Raw genomic sequence first — 20,284 nt, 5'->3', positions numbered from 1 at the left:
TCATCACCGTGACTTAGCTTAACCGACTTCAAATGGGGTGTTTCCAATAGTCGTCCCCCCCCCCCACAATGTGCAGGCAGGGGAGTTGCTCAGTGAAGAAACCAGTGTGACACGGATATCTCCAAAGATATTTTGCAAAAGGCTGCAGTTAAAATTAGCCTGGCAGAATGGCAGTCTTTCTCTGCATCCTAGACTCTGAGATGTCTTTCAAGTGGCACCTGGACTTTGCGTCTCTTTGTCCCTGCCTTTCTGTGTCTCTACTGTGTGGGAACAGTTGCTTTTATGAGCTTCTGTTATCTGCTATCCACTGAACTGTAAGTTCTGATGGCCTCCTCCTCTATGGAGAACTCGTGCAAGGAAAGCGCCCTACAGGTACACCACAGCTGCGATACAAGGACATCTGCAAGAGGGATCTGAAGGCCTTAGGAGTGGACCTCAACAGGTGGGAAACCCTGGCCTCTGAGCGGCCCGCTTGGAGGCAGGCTGTGCAGCATGGCCTTTCCCAGTTTGAAGAGACACTTTGCCAACAGGCTGAGGCAAAGAGGCAAAGAAGGAAGGCCCACAGCCAGGGAGACAGACCAGGGACAGACTACACTTGCTCCTGGTGTGGAAGGGATTGTCACTCCCGAATCGGCCTTTTCAGCCACACTAGATGCTGTTCCAGAACCACCTTTCAGAGCGCGATACCATAGTCTTTCGAGACTGAAGGTTACCAACAACAACATTTCAGAGAGTCAAACCATTAAAGGAAAATGGAGTTCAGTTCAGGCTCATTAGGGTTTATATGAATTCTCTGATTCACTTTGGTTTAGGAACTTAACTGGGTTTTGATATGCTTCGTAACATCAGGCTTATTGCTTGCAGGGCAATCTGTCTAAAAAGAGTACAGTTGATGACTGTTTAACTTGAGAAATTGATACATGTTTTAAAATGGTTTGGTTCAGGTTTTGAGAAACAAAAATACATGTCGCAGGATTAAAAACCCAGGAAAATAAAACATGAATGCTAACTGATTACCGACTAACTTATTTTGAACTGCTTACCGCTTACTGCATTTAGGAGTTTGGGTGTGTTTTCAGGCCAGCAAGAGATGTTGCGTTCCGATAAAGACCCCTGCGACTTGGGATTTGGGTTCAGATTTGTTCCTTGTTCTTGGTGAATGTGTCATTGTATGGATCCTATGCAACTTTTTCCTTCTCCACACGTTCACTTTTGTTGTTGGCTCTGTGCTGTGCCGTTGGGACGTCTGTCTCGCCACGCTTGAAATGATTTGCTGTTTCCTGCTCTTCCTGCCGCTCAGATGGTGGCTGCAAATTCCTCCAGCCCGACGCCAGCTTCTGGGGGACCCTGGGAACCCCGAGTCGTAGAGGACGCTGGGGCTGCAGGGGATCGCAGTGCTGAAAATCTCTACTTCCAAGGTAAAGAAGGGGGTTGTCTTGTAACACGGGGGAATCTTTCATGCTTGCAGGGGGTGAAGACTCTTGCTAGCATTAAGTTGGATTTTTCTGCTGGGGAATGAGCTCTCTCAGTCCTCAGTTCTCGTTTGACGTGCATATCTTGTGAGAATGGATGTGGTCAGGGAGGGTATAAAAGATTGGCAAGACAGTGCCCCCCCCCCAAGAGTCAGCTGGCTCTTATTTGGGCAACTGTTTCCTTCTGTTGTGCTCTGGAGTTGGCTTCTTGCATGCCTGCTTTCTGTTGGCAGGGATGGAGCTGTTTGAAGAGGCACTGCTGAAGTGGGAACAGGCCCTGACCATCAGACAGAGGGATCCTACCAGCTCTTTGGCCACCTGGGACAACCCTAAAGAACAGGAATTTCTGCCGGAGGAGCTGCCAGAGGTATGGCCCGCCGATTGGTAGGACTGCAGGACATCTGAATGAAAGGCTTGCAGCCGAAGACTTTGGCTACTGATTTCAAATCCCTATGTGGACTTCTGCTGCCTCCTCCTCATCTGTAGCTATTGGCCATGTATCCCTCTTGGCGCTCAGTTTTCTTTCCTCTCTAGTCCCCCCTTTCCTGCCTCATTCTTCTGGCTTGCTCCCTCCTTCAATCGCCCTTGTCCTGCTGCTTTTACTCCCTCATTCTAGGTTGTTGCTTAAATGTAAGATCTAAGCAGCTCCACCAAATGGGCACCACCAATCCTTAGGATTGGAGCAGCTCAGCTAATGGGAGCGGCAGATGCTTGTCCTGCTTCTCTCTGACATGAAATCAGTTCAGCCAACACTGCCTTCACCACAATGTGCACTATAGTATGTATTTTTCGGTGGTGCCTTGGTTCCCTCTTAAGTTCCAGATGCAGCTTCTAAAGACCTACTACGAGGTCTAAATTGCAAGGAGTGGGACTAGCGTAACTTTGGAGAGGAGCTGCTTTTTGCATTCTGTTGAAGTTTGCTATGGTCAGCCAGGAGTTGTTGTTAGTTGTACTGTCTGTGCATCAAAGAACAGTAGGGGGCACACACAGAGGGTTCGTCTCAGTGGCTGTTCCTGATCTTGAAACTCCCTCTCCTTTTCAAAGGCAAAAGAGCCTGAGAATTATCTGGTACCAATGCAAGATGGGGCTGTCTGTATCACAAAGGCCTGGTATGGTTTTGTTTTTCATTTTTGATACCGTCACTCCCTTAAAATGATCCGGTTGCTCCTTGCAGGAGAAGGTCAGTGGTGGGCAGTGAGGCCTGCCTTCCAGTTTTGATTTTCTTACTGAGGAATCCTAGAAGACGGTTTGGAAATGTGGATTTGAGAATATCACAAGCTTGATTTGGGGTGGGTTAACAAGGGATGCGCTCAAGCCTGACTGAAACACTGTGGTTGTCCATTCTAAGCAGGAATCCCAGAAAAGAGAATTTGCAGAGAAGCTCGAATTCCTCTTGCACCGGGCATATAACCTTCAGGAAGAGTTTGGCTCCACACTTCCTGCTGACAGCATGTTGCTAGACTTGGGTAAGTGGTGCTGGTCACTGATCTCCAGGGCATCTTTTTTTGGCACTGCATGCAAGATGCATAGATACCTGGTTAAGATACATAGATATATGGTTAAAGCCTTGGCGTCTTGGATAGCAAATGCTGCAGTCGATCTCTGTCCATGATTCTGGAGAGCGGTTATCAGTTGGAGTAGACAATACTGAGCTATATGGACCAGTAAGACAGGCTGTTGCTCTGGGGTCAAGCTCTTGTTTTGAATGCACGTCTCCTGCTTGAGAGTAACAAAGCTGAATGCAGCTGTGTGTGTGTGTGTGTGTGTGTGTGTGTGTGTGTGTGTGTTTATCGTACATCCCTTTGGTTCTGTTTCCAGAGAGGACTCTTATGCTCCCCCTGACGGACTCGTCACTGAGATTTCAGGGTGACGATGAAGACAGCTTGACCTCTGAGGACTCCTTCTTCTCTGCTGCTGAGGTGACTGACACTTTGAAAACAATTTTTTTTTACAAACATTTTTTGGTAAATGTGTTTTGTTTCCCCCCCCCCCTTGGCTTTTCCAAACACTTCTTCCTTCAAGGGACCCTTTCCCCATAGGCTTTTCTGCCACGGAACATTTGGATGTCTTCCATGGAAACCCAATTATATTGTAGACATCCTGGACATTAGGGCACACACTTAATTATTGGCAGCTACCAAGCTTGTTGGCCTACACAGTCTACTACATGAACAGAGAGTGAACCCCAAAGCCTTGTGGCTGAGTTTTGCAAGAAAAGATTGGAAGCAATAGCAGGAGGTCTTTCTTTCAGCTCTTTCCAGAGCTTCTTTTGGTGGCCACAATGAGTCAGCAGCATTATGGAGAAAAAACCGTGGCAGCTGCCAGGAAAACACAGCCAGGTCCAATTGTCTTACCTGGAAGTGGGGTGCAAAGGCAATAGGTCCTGTTGGAACCCTGGCAGCTACCTGGAGCTATCACCCACTCATGATGTACATGGAGATTCCAGGCAGCCTTCTGTCCGGGTTGCAAACAGATGCAGGTCCCTGCTAACTGGATAAGAGGCACTCTTTCAAGTGGGTGCTCCTCTTTTTAGCAGGGGGAGAGTAACTAGCCCACCTCACCCCAGTAGTGTCTTTTCTAGTGGCTGTCTGCTGGTGTTCTTTTGCATTGTTTTAGATTGTGAGCCCTTTTGGGACAGGGAGCCATTTAGTTATTTGATTTTTTTCTCTGTAAACCGCTTTGTGAACTTTTAGTTGAAAAGCGGTATATAAATACTGTTAATAATAGTAAATACGGTTCAGCTCCTGCAAAGTTACTGCGGTGTGTGTGCCTCCAGATCAGATCCCTGGTGTGCTCTCATCCTCTGCGCGGGAAGGAGTAGATCAGGGCAGGGAAGCGTGACCCTGAGTGCATTCGCTAGGGGACACTGAGCAGGTCATAGTATAATGTTGATGTTAATGTACAAGGCATTCAATAAGAGGCTGAGGCAGACAGCTCTTTGTGCTTCACTCATTGGATACCGCAGTGGATTAACCCTTTGCCTTCTGGACCAAGGCGAGGGCATGGGGATGGATGCTCATGTCTATCCTTACAACTGCCTATACCTATCATAAGGAGGCTGGGTCCATGCTTTGAAAAGGGGAGGGGTCACTTGGAGCCAGGACCCTCACCTGCCTTTGAGCAGCTTGTCATGGTCAAAGCGTATTAATGAGACCTTCCTTTCTCCTCCACCCCATCTTGTTTTGCTTTTGGCACAGCTCTTTGACTCCTTGCAGATCGGCGAAATCCCTTTCCAGCTCTCCAAGCCTGCTGCCGCCTATGAAGAAGCCTCACAATTGGTGGGAGAAGGAAGGGTTACTTGCCGGACTCTGCGGTGAGCAGGGGGCTGCCGGGAGCAGTGCGGGAGCATCCAATGCTGTTGAAAATCAGGGCCTGGATGGGACACCGCTGGGAATGGCTTGCAGGCTATTCTGGATTTATTAGTGTGCCCTCCTCTTGTGCGCATGCATGCAGACGTTCCAGCTAGCTGGTCAAACGTGTACCTCTTAAAGTGATTGGCCTAATATTTAGCAGGGGGAGAGCAAATGTCTCCACCACAGCATGTCACTTTCCTCAGTGTTAGCAGGTATTTCTTCTCCTTGGTCAGTAAACCATCTGATTTGTTATGCTGCGTAAAACACTTTGAAATTTGTTGCTGTTGTTTGAAAAGTGATATATTAACATAGTTATCAAATACTTATGATATATTTGTATCATATTGGAAAGATTTTTCAGATTCTTTTCACTGACGCAATGCCAAATAGTCACAGACCTTTTAAAAGGGTTTGGAGGCTTTTATTTCTACAATAGTTGCACAAACCAATTTATTCAGTTTGGATACAAATGTTCACTCTTCATTTCCCATCCTGTTTCTCAAAGAACCACACCCAGAAAATCGCATTAAATAACGTGAGATAAGCAAGTTACCCATGTGACACTGTATGTCATTTCCACCTCCTTATTGGGCATATTATGACACGTTGGGTGCATGGTCCCAGCTCTAATTAGGAGGTCATTCTGCCCTGCATCTCAAAATGTTCCTGGCCCACAACTTTGGTTACACAAGATCCTGGAATTCTCCCTTTGGGAAGGTTATGATCTACATGTTCTGCCAATCGTGATCTCTTTAGGTCACTTTGACATAATGACCCTCCTATCCTGTTTTTTTTAAGGGGAACAGACATTCTCTTGGCTCCATTTTCAGTTATTTTTCTCAAACTAGAGAAGATAATTTAACCTTCTGAAATCTCTATCAATCACATGTATGATATGATGTTAGCTGGCAACCTTCAGTCTCGAAAGACTATGGTATAAGCCTACAGCACCCGGTATTCCCAGACGATCTCCCATCCAAGTACTAACCAGGCCTGACCCTGCTTAGCTTCCGAGATCAGACGAGAACGGGCATGTGCAGGGTAACAGTTGCTGCCATGATGTATGTTTTAATATTTTTATTAAAAATTACGGTTCCCTCTTTCTGTGAAGCATGCCCAGAATAGCTGATGAATTCAGAACTACTATCAACTAAAAGAAATAGGCTTTTAAAAACTGTTAGTGGCAATTTAAACTATTACAGTCCCAAAGGCACTATGAGATCTTTGTCTCTTGGCTGGAAGACTGAAATGAGAAGGGGGACTGAGTTGCCCATTGCACTGAAACGCATGGCTTGATTGCATTACTGGAGTTGCAAAATTTGGTGTGTTCTTCTCTTCTAGAACAGAGCTGCTTGGCTGCTACAATGATCATGACTTCCTGGCGAAGCTACACTGTGTCAGGCAAGCTTTTCAGGTAGGAAACCCTGAGGCCTCGTACCCTGGACGTGTCTTGCCCCTGTTGTGAAGTTGCTAGGTGGCATTTGGGCAAGGCTTCTTAGCCTGTGCTATCCCCACCTGCAAAATAACTTCCCTTGCAGGGCTGTTGTAAGAGTTATATCCATAGAATACTTGTGAAGCTCTTTGCAGATTTGCCAAGCGCTAGGCAAAAGCAAAATGTTCTTATTAGCTGATTATGGGCACGAAGAGCAGAGCTCAAAGGGGAAACCGCTAGCGAGTCGGTCCCTAAAGCTATCCTGAAATAAGGATCAAAACAGTGCACATGAAGCTGAGTCAGTTCACTGGTCTGTCTAGCTCAGTATTGTGTACTCTGGCTGGCAGTGGCTTTTTAGGGTTTGGGATGTGGGTCTTTCTCAGACCCGCTTTATCTGCTGGGAATCGAACCTGAGACCTTCTGCACATAGAATAAATAATAAACGTTATTTATACCCCGTCTTTCTCCCCAAAGGGACCCAGGGCGGCTTACAACCAGTTAAAAGCAGATTAAAACATAATATTAAAAAACAGATAAAAACATTAACATATTAACAAATATCGTAAAAACAGTAATCATATAAAAAATCGGGTAAAAGGAGCATAGAGCAGCAGATCATAGGAATCAGGCCTGTTAAAAAATGCTAAGAGATGTAGAAAAGATGTTAAAAAGGCCATAAACTCAGAAGGCTTGTTTAAACAGAAGGGTCTTCAGGCCCCGCCAAAAAGTCTCAAGAGAGGGAGCCATTCTTAAGTCAAGGGGAAGGGAGTTCCATAATGTTGGTGCCACTACTGAGAAGGCCCTATTTCTTGCCGCCGCCCCATGTACCTCCCTAGGCAGCGGCACTTGTAAAAAGGCCTTCTCTGATGACCTAAGAGGATGAGCCGGATTGTACAGGAGTAGGCGGTCCCTAAGATACCCTGGCCCAGAGCAGTGAAGGGCTCTCTAGAGTTCTAGGCATTCTAACATGGAGCTATGGCTCCTGCTGGGAGATTGGGTGGAGGTGTGAATAGCCTGGGTGTGTACACACCTCCGTCTGTCCTACATACTGGCCACTTCATCCAGAAACAACAACAGATCACAAACTATAGCCAAGGTAAAAAATTCAAAATGTTTGGTTTCAGGGCCCAGTGTAGCCTTCCAGTAAAACAGTTAATCATGATACAGTCAGCAGTTGAGACCCTCAATCTGATCTGGAAGGGCTGTTACCTTAGGATCGGGTTTTCTTTGATGGCCTCCTTGGGTTGTTCCAATGCGGCTTCCCCTTCCACAAAATGTGTTCTCACGAACCGGGTGGTCTGTTCACAGGAGCTTCTGCAGGCAGACAGCAACCAGTTATTTTTTGGGGAGGTTGGAAAGCGGATGGTGATGGGGCTAATGACCAAAGCTGAAAAGGTAAGTGTGTGTGAGCTTAGTTGTAACTCAGTGGGTGTTTGCATCTCTGTCTTTGCATCCCTCCTTAGAGGCTAACACCTTATGTGAAAACTTGACCGTGGCTCCTTAATTCATATTCCGCACTCAAACTAAGCTTACAGACAAGCAACTGAAATTGTTGGTATTCAAATAACTGCATGATCTTTCTTTGTTCTACCTGCACTGAATCTATCAATAGTACACCCCTTGGGGTGGGAACTTATCAGCTTCTATTTTATAAAGTACCATGCATGTGGATGGGACTGTATTGGCAACTTAAAAAGAAAATAAGCCATCTTTGCAGTTCGTCCAGTTGGACAAGGGTACCTGACAGTATTCTAGTCCAGTGGTCTTCAATCTTTTTCATTCCTGTAAGTAGCCAGAATCCTACAACGGAGAGTTCCTGACCACATTGAGGTCCCAACCCCAGGGTTGAAGAACACTGGTATGTTAGATGCTATCGGTGTCATCGATTATAGAAGGTGCAAGGGTCAGCATGGCCAGTTGAGCCTTCTGATGGTCCTCGTAGGCTCCCCTCTTTCAGTTTCAGACATATTTCTCCCCAAAGATGCATTCTTCTGGATTTTTTCCCACTTGTTCCATAGAAGTGCTCCCTCTTCCAACCCATGCTTCCTTAGCTTGCCGACGCCTTCATCTCTGGGCCTCTCCCTGCTTTGTCCCTTTCTTGGGTCAAAGTAGTTCCCCCAAAGGCAGCTAGTGACCCACTTATCTTCCTATTCACCCCATGGCGTTGAGGCCACTCAGGCAATTTCAGACCAACAAAATACCGTAGTGCACTGCAATATAGATGATGAAGAAACTAAAACTCTACTCTTCCACCTGCCTTTTTAAATCATCTCTTGCGGTTTTTTTTGCACCTTTCTGCAAGAACACCAAGGGTTTTCTAGAGAGCTATGATGAGATGCTGCGCTATACACGGAGGCAAGAGACATGGCCGACAACTCAGAAGGAGCTGGAAGGACGAGGGGTTTGTACATTTTTTTTAATCTAATGGATATGCCATGTTTAACAAGAAGGATTGCTGCAGGTGTCGTGGTAGTGCTACAATAGATTCAGTGCTGTGTATATTCTGTGATTGGAGGTAGGAAACTGTATATTGAAAACGGTGTGCGATGAATTCAATTTTGACACTAACTTGGCAGTCTCCAGACTGGGAAGACTCTGGTTCAAAACTCAGTTCTGCTAGGAAGTTAACTGAGTGACCACTGCCCCCTTGGCATCTTCCAGTCTAACCTGTCTTGGAGAGTGGTGGTGGTTGTGGATTAAAATGAGGGTAGGGAACAATGTACATTACCTAGAGCTATTTGGAGGAAGTTGGGATATAAATTGTAATAAAGGCAGGTGGGCTTCCAGGGACAGAGAATTCCACAACCTGTGAATGACCATTGAGAGGTCTTTGTATGCATATGCACAGCATATCCCACACTATTTGAGAGACTAGTGGCCCTTATCTGAGTGCTGAGGCAGTCTTTCAAATACACAAAAGTGAGGTGGATTTGAGCTGGCCCAGTTCTGTTCTTGTTTCCATGCTGCAAACTTGACCATCTTTTCTCTGTCCTCCGTTAGGTGGTCTGCATGAGCTTCTTTGACATTGTCCTGGACTTCATTCTCATGGATGCCTTTGAAGACCTGGAGAATCCGCCTTCTTCGGTGCTGGCTGTCCTCCGGAACCGTTGGCTCTCGGACAGCTTCAAAGAGACGGTGCTTCTCCCAACCCCTTACAAAAATGACATGCTGAACGGCACAATTTTGTTGGAATCCTTTCATCCTTGAACCGTTGAGTTCTTGGTTTTGTTTCGGTGGAAATTGGTAGTGAGTCTTCAGTGACAGTGAGGATTGTCATTGGAGTTACCCTAGTTTGGGCCTAGTTGTAGGCATATCCTGGTAATGGGGTAAACCTGTACAAAGACTTTACTGCTGGCTCAGGTGTGCACCTTCAAGAGAGAGGGTGGGATGCAATGTAACAAATACTGTACTAAAGCGTGAGCTGGATCTGAAAGTGCCCCTTCTGTGTGCAGCAGATGTACCAGATGTTGTAGGAGGGGAAAAGCAACCCAATTCAAAGAGGCTCTTCTTTTGCACAAGGGTTTGCAGTGCTAGTGACTATTTTTCCTCCTGCTTGTGGTTCTTTGAATCTAGCCCTGCATTGGGAGGTCTCCTGGAAGCACAGTGATAAGTGTGCTCTCCGGAAAAGTTTTTAACGGCTTGACTTAGTTTTGCCTGTGTGTATCTGCTAATTTTAGGCCCTGGCGACTGCCTGCTGGTCCGTTCTGAAAGCAAAGAGGCGGCTTTTGATGGTAAGGGAAATGGTGAGGGGGAGGAATGTATGACTTCTCAAACATTGTCAGTTCTGATGCACGTTAACACTGGTTTCCTGCAAACTATAGCTTGCAAATGGGGCACCAACTTCAGGAATGTGTGCTACCCTCTCCTTTCTGAAGCTGGCTAGAAACCACTGCATTAAGGTTTAGAAAGGGTGATCTAGGTTGTCCCTCGGTATCCATGGGGATACCATACTAGCCATTTGAAGGAGCAGCTGTAAAAACAAATGGCTAGTATGGTAAGACTGTTTTCCTAACACGCTGCCGCAAAACTGGATCCTTCTAATGGAAACCGCTGCAAACATCAGTATTTTTGTTTTTCCTCCCGTGGCAGGTACCGGATGGCTTCATCTCTCATTTCTACTCCGTATCGGAGCATGTCAGTCCTGTCCTGGCTTTTGGTTTTCTGGGGCCTAAAGAGCACCTGTCTGAAGTCTGCGGCTTCTTCAAGGTAAATGGTTTTAGTTTGGAGAGTATTTTTTATCATCTCAACCAGTGGCGCTCACGCCACCGGTGGTACTTGAGGTGGTGTCGGGTGCCTTGCTGTGAGGTCAGCAACACGATGTGACAAGGAGTGGTAGGAGGCTCCGCTCGGCGAGCAGAGCTCCAGCTTGTGCTTTTTGGGCGTTCAAAAAAGCGCTCCTGTCTGCCCCGAGCCTCTTACTGGTGCTTGTCATGTTGCATTTGGTCTCCCAATCAGGAAGTAACCTGCTGATGATGTCATCGCCAGTACTTCCAGTGGTACTTCCAATAGATGGACCGTGTGAAGTGGTACGGTGGGTGACAAAACGTCGAGAAACACTGGGAAGTTGCACAGTAACTGTTGAAAACAACTCCTTTTTTGGTTGTGTTTATGAAATATCCTTGTTTGAAAAAGTGTCCTTTAATAGATCACCTTCACAACACTACAGCTTCCTGAAGTTGTCTTAACTGATTTGTTTTTTAATTGTGTGGCAACATTTTGTGCCTAGTTAAGCCACTTCTGCCCAGCATTGCATATATGCAACAGGGATCAAATGTGAACAACTGTGGGCTGGGCAGAAATGGGTTAATACCAAAGGTTTAACTCTGCCATCTGCATCTGTGGTAGCTTTGTCAAAAAGCATATAACCTTGCTGCTTCCCAACCAGGGTTGTATCTTGACACGCTCCCAAGCCATGGTTAAATCCTAGTTCTGTTCTATCAGGTTCATGTGCAATGACGAAGGAAGGAAGGGGAGTGTACAAGGCATGTGCTTAAACTGTAGTTTTAATTTGTGGCTTGCTGTTGCATTTAAACCTAGTCTAACAGCCTTCTCAGTGTAGACACTTTCATGAGCTAGAGCCCATTTTGCCTGGTTTATGGTGAGTTCATGTGCTTGCGCACATGTGGGTTTCAAGGGTCTGATTTTTTTTTTCTCCCCCATACCAAGATCAAATGCATACAAGATTTAAGCACAGGGTGACTTATTCAGAACAGCAGTAAAAGGTGACGACACAAACTTCCTACGGAAATTATAGGTAGCTGAGACGGTCCCATGAGCTGTAATCTTAGGTGGCTGGCTTTGGAGTTCTTCAGAACTCCTGCATTAGACCTGATGATGATGATGATAACAGGTATTTATATACCGCTTTTCTTGGTCTTTATTCAAGACTTTATTCAAGGCGGTTTACATAGGCAGGCTTTTATTAAATCCCTATTAAATAGGGATTTTTACCATTTCAAAGAAGGTTCTTTCTTTCAAGAACGACTACATTCAAGGTGTTTCATTCCGATCTGGCTTCACATTCTGGCCTCCATCCTCCCACGCTCAGAGCAGATGGAATTGCTCGGCTTCAGCTTGTCAGCTGCTCCAAGGTCGCACGGTGCCGGTGGCCTCGAACTGGCGACCTTGTGGATGTTATCTTCAGACAGACGGAGGCTCTACCCTCTAGACCAGACCTCCTGCCCAGGCTCCTGCCCAGACAGAGGCTCTACCTTCTAGACCAGACCAGATAAGAAACTTAAAAAATGAGGGGAGGAGTGGGTCTGTTGAAATGGCCCCCAAAGGCCTGCATTTTATTAGGATGGCAATAAGAGGACATATAAAAACTCATGTTGACCAGCCCCACTGGGAGGTAGATCCTCAGATGGACCTATGGCTTCTGGGATAAAGAATAGACCGTGTCAGCTGTTTCCCCATTTTTTGGAAAATGCAAACTCCTAGCCTCTTATACTGTCTCTGGCATATGTCCCCCTGGAAGACAGGAAGCAAAGTGAAAGGTACCCCTTTATATTAGCAAAGCTAATTTAGGTGCTAATTTAGATTAATTTAGGTGTCTCACTGAGCAGAAATGGTCAGATTCCTCACTTTGGTATGCTAATTTAATGCCTATCTTGGAAGAGAGAAACTTTGGCCTCCATTGCTTCATTGGTGAAGAGCCTGTAAAATCTCAAGCTGCAATATATCTGTAAGGTGTCAGGCTGTTCGTTTTTGGATTGCTGTAACAGGCTAACATAACTGCTCCTGCTGAAAGATTATATTAAATAATATTTCATGTTTATATTTGTAACCTCTTGTCACTCCTCTACAGCATCAAATACTGCAATATTTGAAGGACATGTTTGACCTGGACATTGTAAGATACAGCACGGTGCAGTTGCTTGCAGAAGACATCCTCCAGCTCTCCCGGCGTCGGAGTGAAATCCTGCTGGGATACTTGGGGGTTGAGTCCGCCCCAGACATGAACGGGAGTCTACCCAGCGACATTGTGCCCTTTGAGGAGTTTAATTGAGCGTGCTGGTCTTTGTGCGATGTTTCCTGGTTTTCAAAGGATGTTTTCATCAGGAATCTTCTGCTGCAAACTAGTGGCTATAAGTGGCAGACTCTTTCCATCCCAAGAATGGTTTGGGGCTTTGGTTGCCTGCCCAGGTATTTGTAGCTGGATCTGCAGGTTTGATGGGGCTGTCGAAGGATGCTGTCAAAAGGACGCTAAGCAGCTTCATCTTTTGTTATTGGAGCACCTATCACTGTTTTTTGTCTTTATCGCTAGTTTAAATTGTGAAACACTGGGGCCAAGGTCCCCCATCTTGAAGGGGGAGGTGGCGCACAAGAACACTTTGCTCCCTGTTTAATGTGCAAGCAGATTCCTAATGGAATCATTGGAGTGTCGGGAGATGATGCACAGAATGTTGGAGGGCTCTTCCAGACTGCAGACTCTTCCTTTAGCAAAATTGAGTTCCCCCCCTTTTTTTTAAGTGATTTGTTTTGGGTTGGCTGTATGTGTATACTGAATTCTGATTCATCTTTAACTTAATGATTTCTAGTTCATATAATGGACTCTGACTGCACAGGAAGAAAGGTGATCCCTCTTTCCCCACCCCTTCTAGATATTTTCTGTAAAGCACTGGAAAAAAAAAATCTAGAGAATGTGTTGATAAAATGGACAGTAAGCAGAGACACGCAAGGGAGTTTGTATTTGCAGACAAGAGGAAACTAATGTGTTGCCGTCCATTTATTCAGCCATTAGATCTCCTCTCTACCCAGTAAGAGGCAAAGGGTGTCTAGCCAAAAAGACTGGACTGAGAAGGTACAGGCTAGTAAGTTAGGAGTTTCCTTCTGCGTTTTTGGAAGGTCAGTGTGTCTTCTCAGCTTATCACTGGTTTAGAGTGTTTCACTGTGACATCAGTGCAACTGAAGTTAGTCAGGCAATGAGAAATGTTGTAGTAGGTGTGAGAGGTCTTGCTTTTTTAAAGGTGCTTATTCCAACAGGCATTGAGGTGCCTTGACTATGTCGCGGGTAGATGATTCGTAGAATCTGCCTTTCCAAGAATCTTCACGCTGCCTTGGAAAGGGCAGCATCAACTAGAAATACGCACAAGAAGATTGGGAAAAAAAATTGTACGTATGTATGTGGTTATGGGGAAGAGTGATGTGGCAAGCTTTTTGAAAATTGTCTGAGAAGATGCAGTTTGGAGAGCTGGGTACCCAATTAGAATTGGTTGACTCTGATCTGCCCATGCTTCAAGTGCACACTGCAAACTCCATGTTTACAAAGGCCTGCGTTATGACCATCTCAACATTAGATGTTGCTTTAAGCATGAGCGATGTGCTTGTTCGTTCTGTGTAAAATCGCGTGGGAAGCCCACCCTTTACTGTGGGCCCTGATCTGGACTGGGGCCTCCATGCACATTCACGACTTTACGGAGAAGAGGTAAGCCTACAGCTGCATAGTGAGTGTTTAAAGTACAGTTTGACTTTGGAGACTGACAAAGGCAACGGTTTGTCGATGGTATTGGAACCGGACCTGAGAACTAACGCTGTGCTGATTCCTACCTGCATAAGAGTATAAAGTGCCCTGTTGCCATCTAAGGACAGAACATACAAATATTTTTCTGAAATGGACTTTCTGGAAGCTGCTAATTCCAGTCTGAGCTGCCTCTCTGCTTGTCTTAAACGACAAAAAAATTGCCTTGGAATTGAAAGACGAAGGGGTGGGCCAGCAGTCGTCCCCCCCCCCACTTCTCTGTCTTGAAAGAATCTTATCTGTTGTAGTTCTGTAGGAGTCATTTAGAAATGACACCCTATTTATAGCAGAAAGAGGAAAAGGCTCTGAGCCACTTGCAGGCTTCTGTGCAACTTGCCCCTGTTCACCTGGAGCAGGCTGAAATGTGGTTTACAGCAAAAACCTCAGGGGCAAGGCTGGGAAGTGATGGGTACAGACCTATTTTTCTGAACCCAGACCTGTCTTGTTGCATATTGTGTGGGGTAGGAAGGGAGGAATTCAATTTTTAAAACAAAAACTGGAGGTGAGGGATATTGAATCTTCCTCTGCATCCAACAATTGGCAGCCCCTCTTCCAATATTGGCAGCCCCTCTTCCAATATTAGACCATAGCTGAAAAGTGTCAAGGAGACGGATGTCTGCTATGGAGGCTTTTGGACACTTGTTCACAGCCACCTTTTTGTTCATAAAAACAAAAAAAGTCCAGTCATCTCCCCCTTAATTTCTCTTTATATGGGTAATGCGACAGTGCTGGGTATGTGCCTATCATGTCTCCTTTGGTTCAACATCAATAAACTAGGCAAAGCACCATGTTATAAAGGAATTGGGTTGCTGTGGAGGTAACCACAAAGCTCCACAACAGTAAGACACGGATGTCGATTGCTGCATTTTTATAGTGCCAGATAAGAGATGGTTCCTGCCTTAAAATCACAGGGCGAGATCCTGAAACTTGTTACAGTTCATGTTTGTGATGAAACGATTTAAGGACTTCAGTATCTGTACCAGGTAAACCAAATGTCACAAGTTCAATCCAATCATCAGAAAGTTGGGGATGTGTTCAGTGAAGAAGGTATTGGGCCACTTCAGACAACAGAACAACAGGTTGGTATGTTGTAGGCCTTGTTTCAGACCATAAGTGCAGTGGGAAGGGGCACTGAGCCTATGTATTCCCCAACCCCTTTATGCACCCGAGGGAAGAACCCTGGTTAGTTAACCCATTTTTGCCCAGCCCACAAGTATACACGTTTGATCCCTGTTGTGTATACACAGCGTTGAGCAGAAATGGCTTAAACCACCTCTCTGTGTGTCATCCAAACTTAGGAGCTGCCTGCATTTTAACTGTGACTTACAAACCAGGATATGATCTTGGTCTGAAACTGCGGTGAGACTACAGTTTCTGGGTTTGAACAACACACTGAGCTGTGATTTAACTAGATTTTTGCTCTATGCCAAGGAGAGGGGAAAGGATGTTAACTTGGCTCAGGCAATCCAGTGTGAGACTGGTAAAACATCTTCAAAGTTATGTACAAATGAAGGTTAGCTGGACAAGAATTTGCAATGCCTTTAAGCTTTTCAGATGTCCCAATTGTCAGGGGACAAAATTTTATGGTGAACTTCTTGAAAATTACTCTTGCCAAGGGTGGAAGTTGATTTGCACCATTTTGTGTCCTTGTGGGGCTACCCCAATGGGAGATGGAACTCGTTAGGAGTTTTGCAGTGATGGAAAATGGGCAGGTATGCTAGACAGAATATAAAGAGGAATGGACTGAGAAAAGTATGTTGCCAATTTGCAAAAGATAAGGGCCTAGCCCATTGGGGCCACTCTCCTGTGCAAACCCTATTGAAATGAGTGGAACCTATGCAAGAGCGTTAACGTTTATTTCAGTGGGGCTTGTGCAGGAGAAGAGTCCTGGTGGATTGGACAGTAGGAAGGTTCAATCTTCAGCTAGTGATTAGAATAGTATATTTGGATAGCTTGCATTCCTTCCAGACTCCTTCTGACTGAACCTTGTCTGTCCAAAATGCATAAGGGTCCAATCCTATCAAATTTTCCAGTGCCAATGAAGCCCCAAGGTAAGGGAACAAATGTTCCTTTACCTTGAGGAGGCCTCTGTGACTCCCCCACACTGCAGGATGCAGTGCATGCTCTGTTGGCATGGCTGCATTGGTGCTGGGAAGCTTGATAGGATTGGGCTAATCGGAACACTTGAGAATTATGGCATAGTGGAAAATTCTGATGCTTCGTACTCTTCAGAAGCTAGAACATTATAAGATTTCCACTTTCTTGTCTAGGTTCCATTCACCCACCCTCTCTTTTTAAATGATTATTTCTTCAGTTTTAAAGCTTGTGCTCCCAAACAGGGTTGCATTTTTCTTCTCAGGTGAGAGACCTGAGCAAAATTGAGAGAAATTAAGAGTTGTAGTTTTAGGTAAAGTTTGAGCCTGCAAAAACAATTTTTAAATCGCCTTCATGGGTTTTTTTGAGTGAGGCCTGTCGCCTGCACACTAAGAAACTGTACATGTTAAGATGGCCTACAGAAATGTAGTGAAATTGAATGGATAGTTTATTTTATGAAAATGGCCCACTATACTTGCAAAACCTAGAATTCCTCTCAAAATTAACTTGCCCAATGTTTGTTGAAATGGATGCTCTGACTTTTATCCCTCCTTTTTTTTTTTTAAAAAAAAAAAAGGGTGTTCCTGTGAAACCTGAAGCTAATGATTGTAATTTATTGTGCCTAATCTAATTTTCTTTACTTTTATTGTCCTGAGATGTAAATATTGATCTTTCTTTTATTGCACTGCTTCCCCCCCCTACACACACATTCTTTGAAGCTAAGACTTTTGTATCCTCTTGGGATGTTGGCATTCAATGCAAGTTGAATAAATATTTCCTTATCTGATCTTGAGGGGTATTTCCTTATCTGCTCCTGTGTTTGTGTGTGTATTGGACTAGGACTGGATAAACCTGGGTTCTGATCCTGTGCTTGACCCATGAAGCTTACTGGGTACCCTTCGGCTAGCCACTGTTGCTGTCTAAACTACCTCATTAAGTTGTTGGAGAAAATGAGGCTGGGGAGAGAATTGCATTCATTGTCTTAAGCTCCTTGGACGAGAGTGGGATTAAAAAACGTAATGGTGATGCTTGATGGAAAAGAACTTCCCCTCTCTTGCTGACCCTTCTGCCTGGAATCATCTTCCACAAAGCTTCCATAATGCCTTCTCCCCTATTTCCTTTAAATCCCTTCTCAAAGCCCACCCTTTCCGTTAAACCTGTGGCCCAAGCCCTTGGTGCCCATCCTATCCTATAATCAAGCCTAAATAAATGTACATAATAAATGCATATTTTCCTACATCTACTTTTCCGTCTGCTTTTGGGACTTGACTACATTTTCACTCTAAAGCACCATGCGCATAGATTGCAATTATATAGAGCGTAAGTGGAGAGGGACTTGGTCTTGACTTCCTGTATCCCCTGGTACAGTTTAACATGGGTTGCTTTATTCTCACAGACTTCTGTTTCTGTTGCGTTGAAACTAGATCGAACCAACAAATCTATCCTCCTCCTCCCCATCTGTCTTGTCCCCCCCCTCACCTCCCCATTCTCTCTGGCTTCACTTATACTCTCTGTAATAGCACCATTTCATCATGGGGTGATCTTGTGCCTGCTGTTGTATTAGAAGAGATGCTCAGGGGAGGCCATCTGGAGAGCGGAAGAGAGAAGGAAAATTAACCCCTTTCCCCCTCCATCTTGGGAGTGCTATATGCTAACAGTTCTTAAATGACAGATGCCTTCTCGGTTGGGCTCTGGCACCCTCATATTTAATAGTAGAGCACAGCAGGAGGTAGCACAGCATACAAGCTGCCTGGGTGAAATAAATCATATCATGCAAGCGTTTTTATTTTTTTGCTTTTCTTCTGATTTACATTCTCCTTTTTTCCCCCCAAGCCACTTCTCTTTACTTTTTGCATAGCTGTGATCCAAACTCTAGGGTGTGCTCCAACTCTGCCCAGATTTTTGTTGTTAAAAAAACAATGATGGCTTGAGGCTGGATTTAATTTTTGAAGATCTCAGTATTGCCTACACAGACTGGTTGTGGCTCTCCAGGGTTGCCACATGCCTGGAGTTGTCGGGGATTGATCGTGCGACCTTCTAAATACAAAGAACAAGCTCTGCTACTGAGCTATGAACTACCTCCAAAGGACCAGTCTGTTCCCCGGTGCCCTTGGACAGCTGGGAATTGTTAAATAGTGCCAGGGACCGAAAGAGGATGACCAGCGGCTGTTGCCTGCTCCCAAGCGCCTCCTATTTGGATGCTGGGCGGCTTACCAGCAGCCTGTGCAAAGCATCAGCAGACCACTCCTTTTCTCCCAGATTTTACAAATTGTGCTGTTGCTGCTGGCCCACAATGCTCAGTAAGCTAGCCAGGTGTCCAGGGTCCAATGGGAAGTTTACCAAAAAGTAGTAGGAAGCAGATGGAAGTAGCAGTAGACAGGAGCACACCCTGTAACTGTTGCCTCTTCAGGGCCCACTTCCCAAGCACTATAGGAGTGGGGGGGGGGGTAGTTGGTGCATATTTGCACTTTCCAAAGCAGAGATGGGACGCAACAGTGAGGGGGCCTTGCAGGACTTTTGCCCTAAAGCCGTCCAAAAGGTGGAGTGACCACTGGGGGATAGTTTCTGGTTCTGGGACACACTTGACCCACATGATGTAATTGGACTTCCTAGAACAATTCTCAAAGTTTGACCTCTGCTGTACCACTTCACGTGGTCCACCTATTTGAAGTACCACCAGAAGTATCTGGCGATGACATCATCTTCAGTTACTTCTGGGTTGGGAGACCAGATGCGATGCAACAAACATCAGTAAGAGATTCAGGGTGGACAGGAGGGCTTCTTTGAGTGCAGAAAAGCATGCTTTGAAGCTCTGCCCGCTGAGCCAAGCCTCCTACCACTGTTAAGTTGCATTCCTGCTCTCAGTGCCAGGAGGCAGGGGTCCAGTAAGTACCAGCAGACACTACCTCAAGTACCACTGGTGGTACACGAAACACTGTCCTAGAACAAACACCGTAGTTCTGCTTCGTCTCTTGCCTTTGAGCTGGCAACTGTACAAAGAACAGATGGCTTAGTAATGGGGGAAGTGCGAGTGGCAGCCGTGATAGTAAAAAATGTACAAGTTTCTGTCTATAGGCACTGAGCGAGTTTGCTATCACTTTTAAGCAGAACTGGTTACCCCATAATGTGTGTGCGCGTGGGGGAGGAGGTCTGGACACCAGAGACCATGTAAGTGGTACGGATATAAATGTATTTTATCAGCAAATCGAACACAACGGCCATTTCCAACACTCTTCAGTCTGACTCCCCTAAATCGTCCAAAAAAATCTCTTCCAGGGGTAGCTACATAAGAACAGCCCCACTGGATCAGGCCATAGGCCCATCTAGTCCAGCTTCCTGGATCTCACAGCGGCCCACCAAATGCCCCAGGGAGCACACCAGATAACAAGAGACCTCATCCTGGTGCCCTCCCTTGCATCTGGCATTCTGACATAGCCCATTTCTAAAATCAGGAGGTTGCGCATACACATCATGGCTTGTACCCCATAATGGATTTTTCCTCCAGAAACTTGTCCAATCCCCTTTTAAAGGCGTCTAGGCTAGACGCCAGCACCACATCCTGTGGCAAGGAGTTCCACAGACCGACCACACGCTGAGTAAAGAAATATTTTTACTATTTTAGAAATAGTCAGCTAATCCTCCTTTTTATCAACTCTCAACTCTCCTCTACTCCTCTTTCTCCTCCTCTGTCCTCCGATGCCCTCTCTCAACAGTTCTCCGCAACTGTCACTGTGACAGATTGGTCACTGTCTAGTGCATCACTGCTATAGGGAGAGAGACTGTATTATAATATATATATTATCTATCTAGCCATTCTTTCATTTCTTGAAAATATGAACAAAAAACTATATGTATGTATGTGTGTGTATAAATGTATATGTATAAAAATATATACGTATATGTACATATATAT

At 45.4% G+C, this 20,284-nt stretch overlaps 1 protein-coding gene and 1 pseudogene across 3 annotated transcripts in view; one reads left to right on the top strand and one right to left on the bottom strand.

The window, feature by feature from the left end:
* Positions 1-17,158, top strand: part of MIGA2 (mitoguardin 2) — a 26,317-nt gene extending 9,159 nt beyond the window's left edge. For 2 of the 3 annotated variants that reach the window (XM_066610624.1, XM_066610622.1), the window contains exons 5-16: positions 1,301-1,418; positions 1,706-1,839; positions 2,821-2,938; positions 3,291-3,391; positions 4,670-4,785; positions 6,167-6,239; positions 7,566-7,652; positions 8,560-8,658; positions 9,258-9,392; positions 9,935-9,988; positions 10,347-10,463; positions 12,565-17,158. In XM_066610624.1, coding sequence (XP_066466721.1) covers positions 1,301-1,418; positions 1,706-1,839; positions 2,821-2,938; positions 3,291-3,391; positions 4,670-4,785; positions 6,167-6,239; positions 7,566-7,652; positions 8,560-8,658; positions 9,258-9,392; positions 9,935-9,988; positions 10,347-10,463; positions 12,565-12,765 — 1,353 coding nt within the window. In that variant the 3' untranslated portion in view covers positions 12,766-17,158. The remainder of the gene's footprint in view (positions 1-1,300; positions 1,419-1,705; positions 1,840-2,820; positions 2,939-3,290; positions 3,392-4,669; positions 4,786-6,166; positions 6,240-7,565; positions 7,653-8,559; positions 8,659-9,257; positions 9,393-9,934; positions 9,989-10,346; positions 10,464-12,564) is intronic. The other variant, XM_066610623.1, reaches the window with a different exon arrangement.
* Positions 5,765-5,881, bottom strand: LOC136635746 (5S ribosomal RNA; annotated as a pseudogene).
* Positions 17,159-20,284: the final 3,126 nt, after the last annotated feature.

The sequence above is a fragment of the Tiliqua scincoides genome, chromosome 16 (genome assembly GCF_035046505.1).
Source record: "Tiliqua scincoides isolate rTilSci1 chromosome 16, rTilSci1.hap2, whole genome shotgun sequence".
Lineage (NCBI taxonomy): Eukaryota > Metazoa > Chordata > Lepidosauria > Squamata > Scincidae > Tiliqua > Tiliqua scincoides.
The sequence above is the reverse complement of the archived record's forward strand: the minus strand, read 5'-3'. Positions and strand labels throughout refer to the sequence as shown.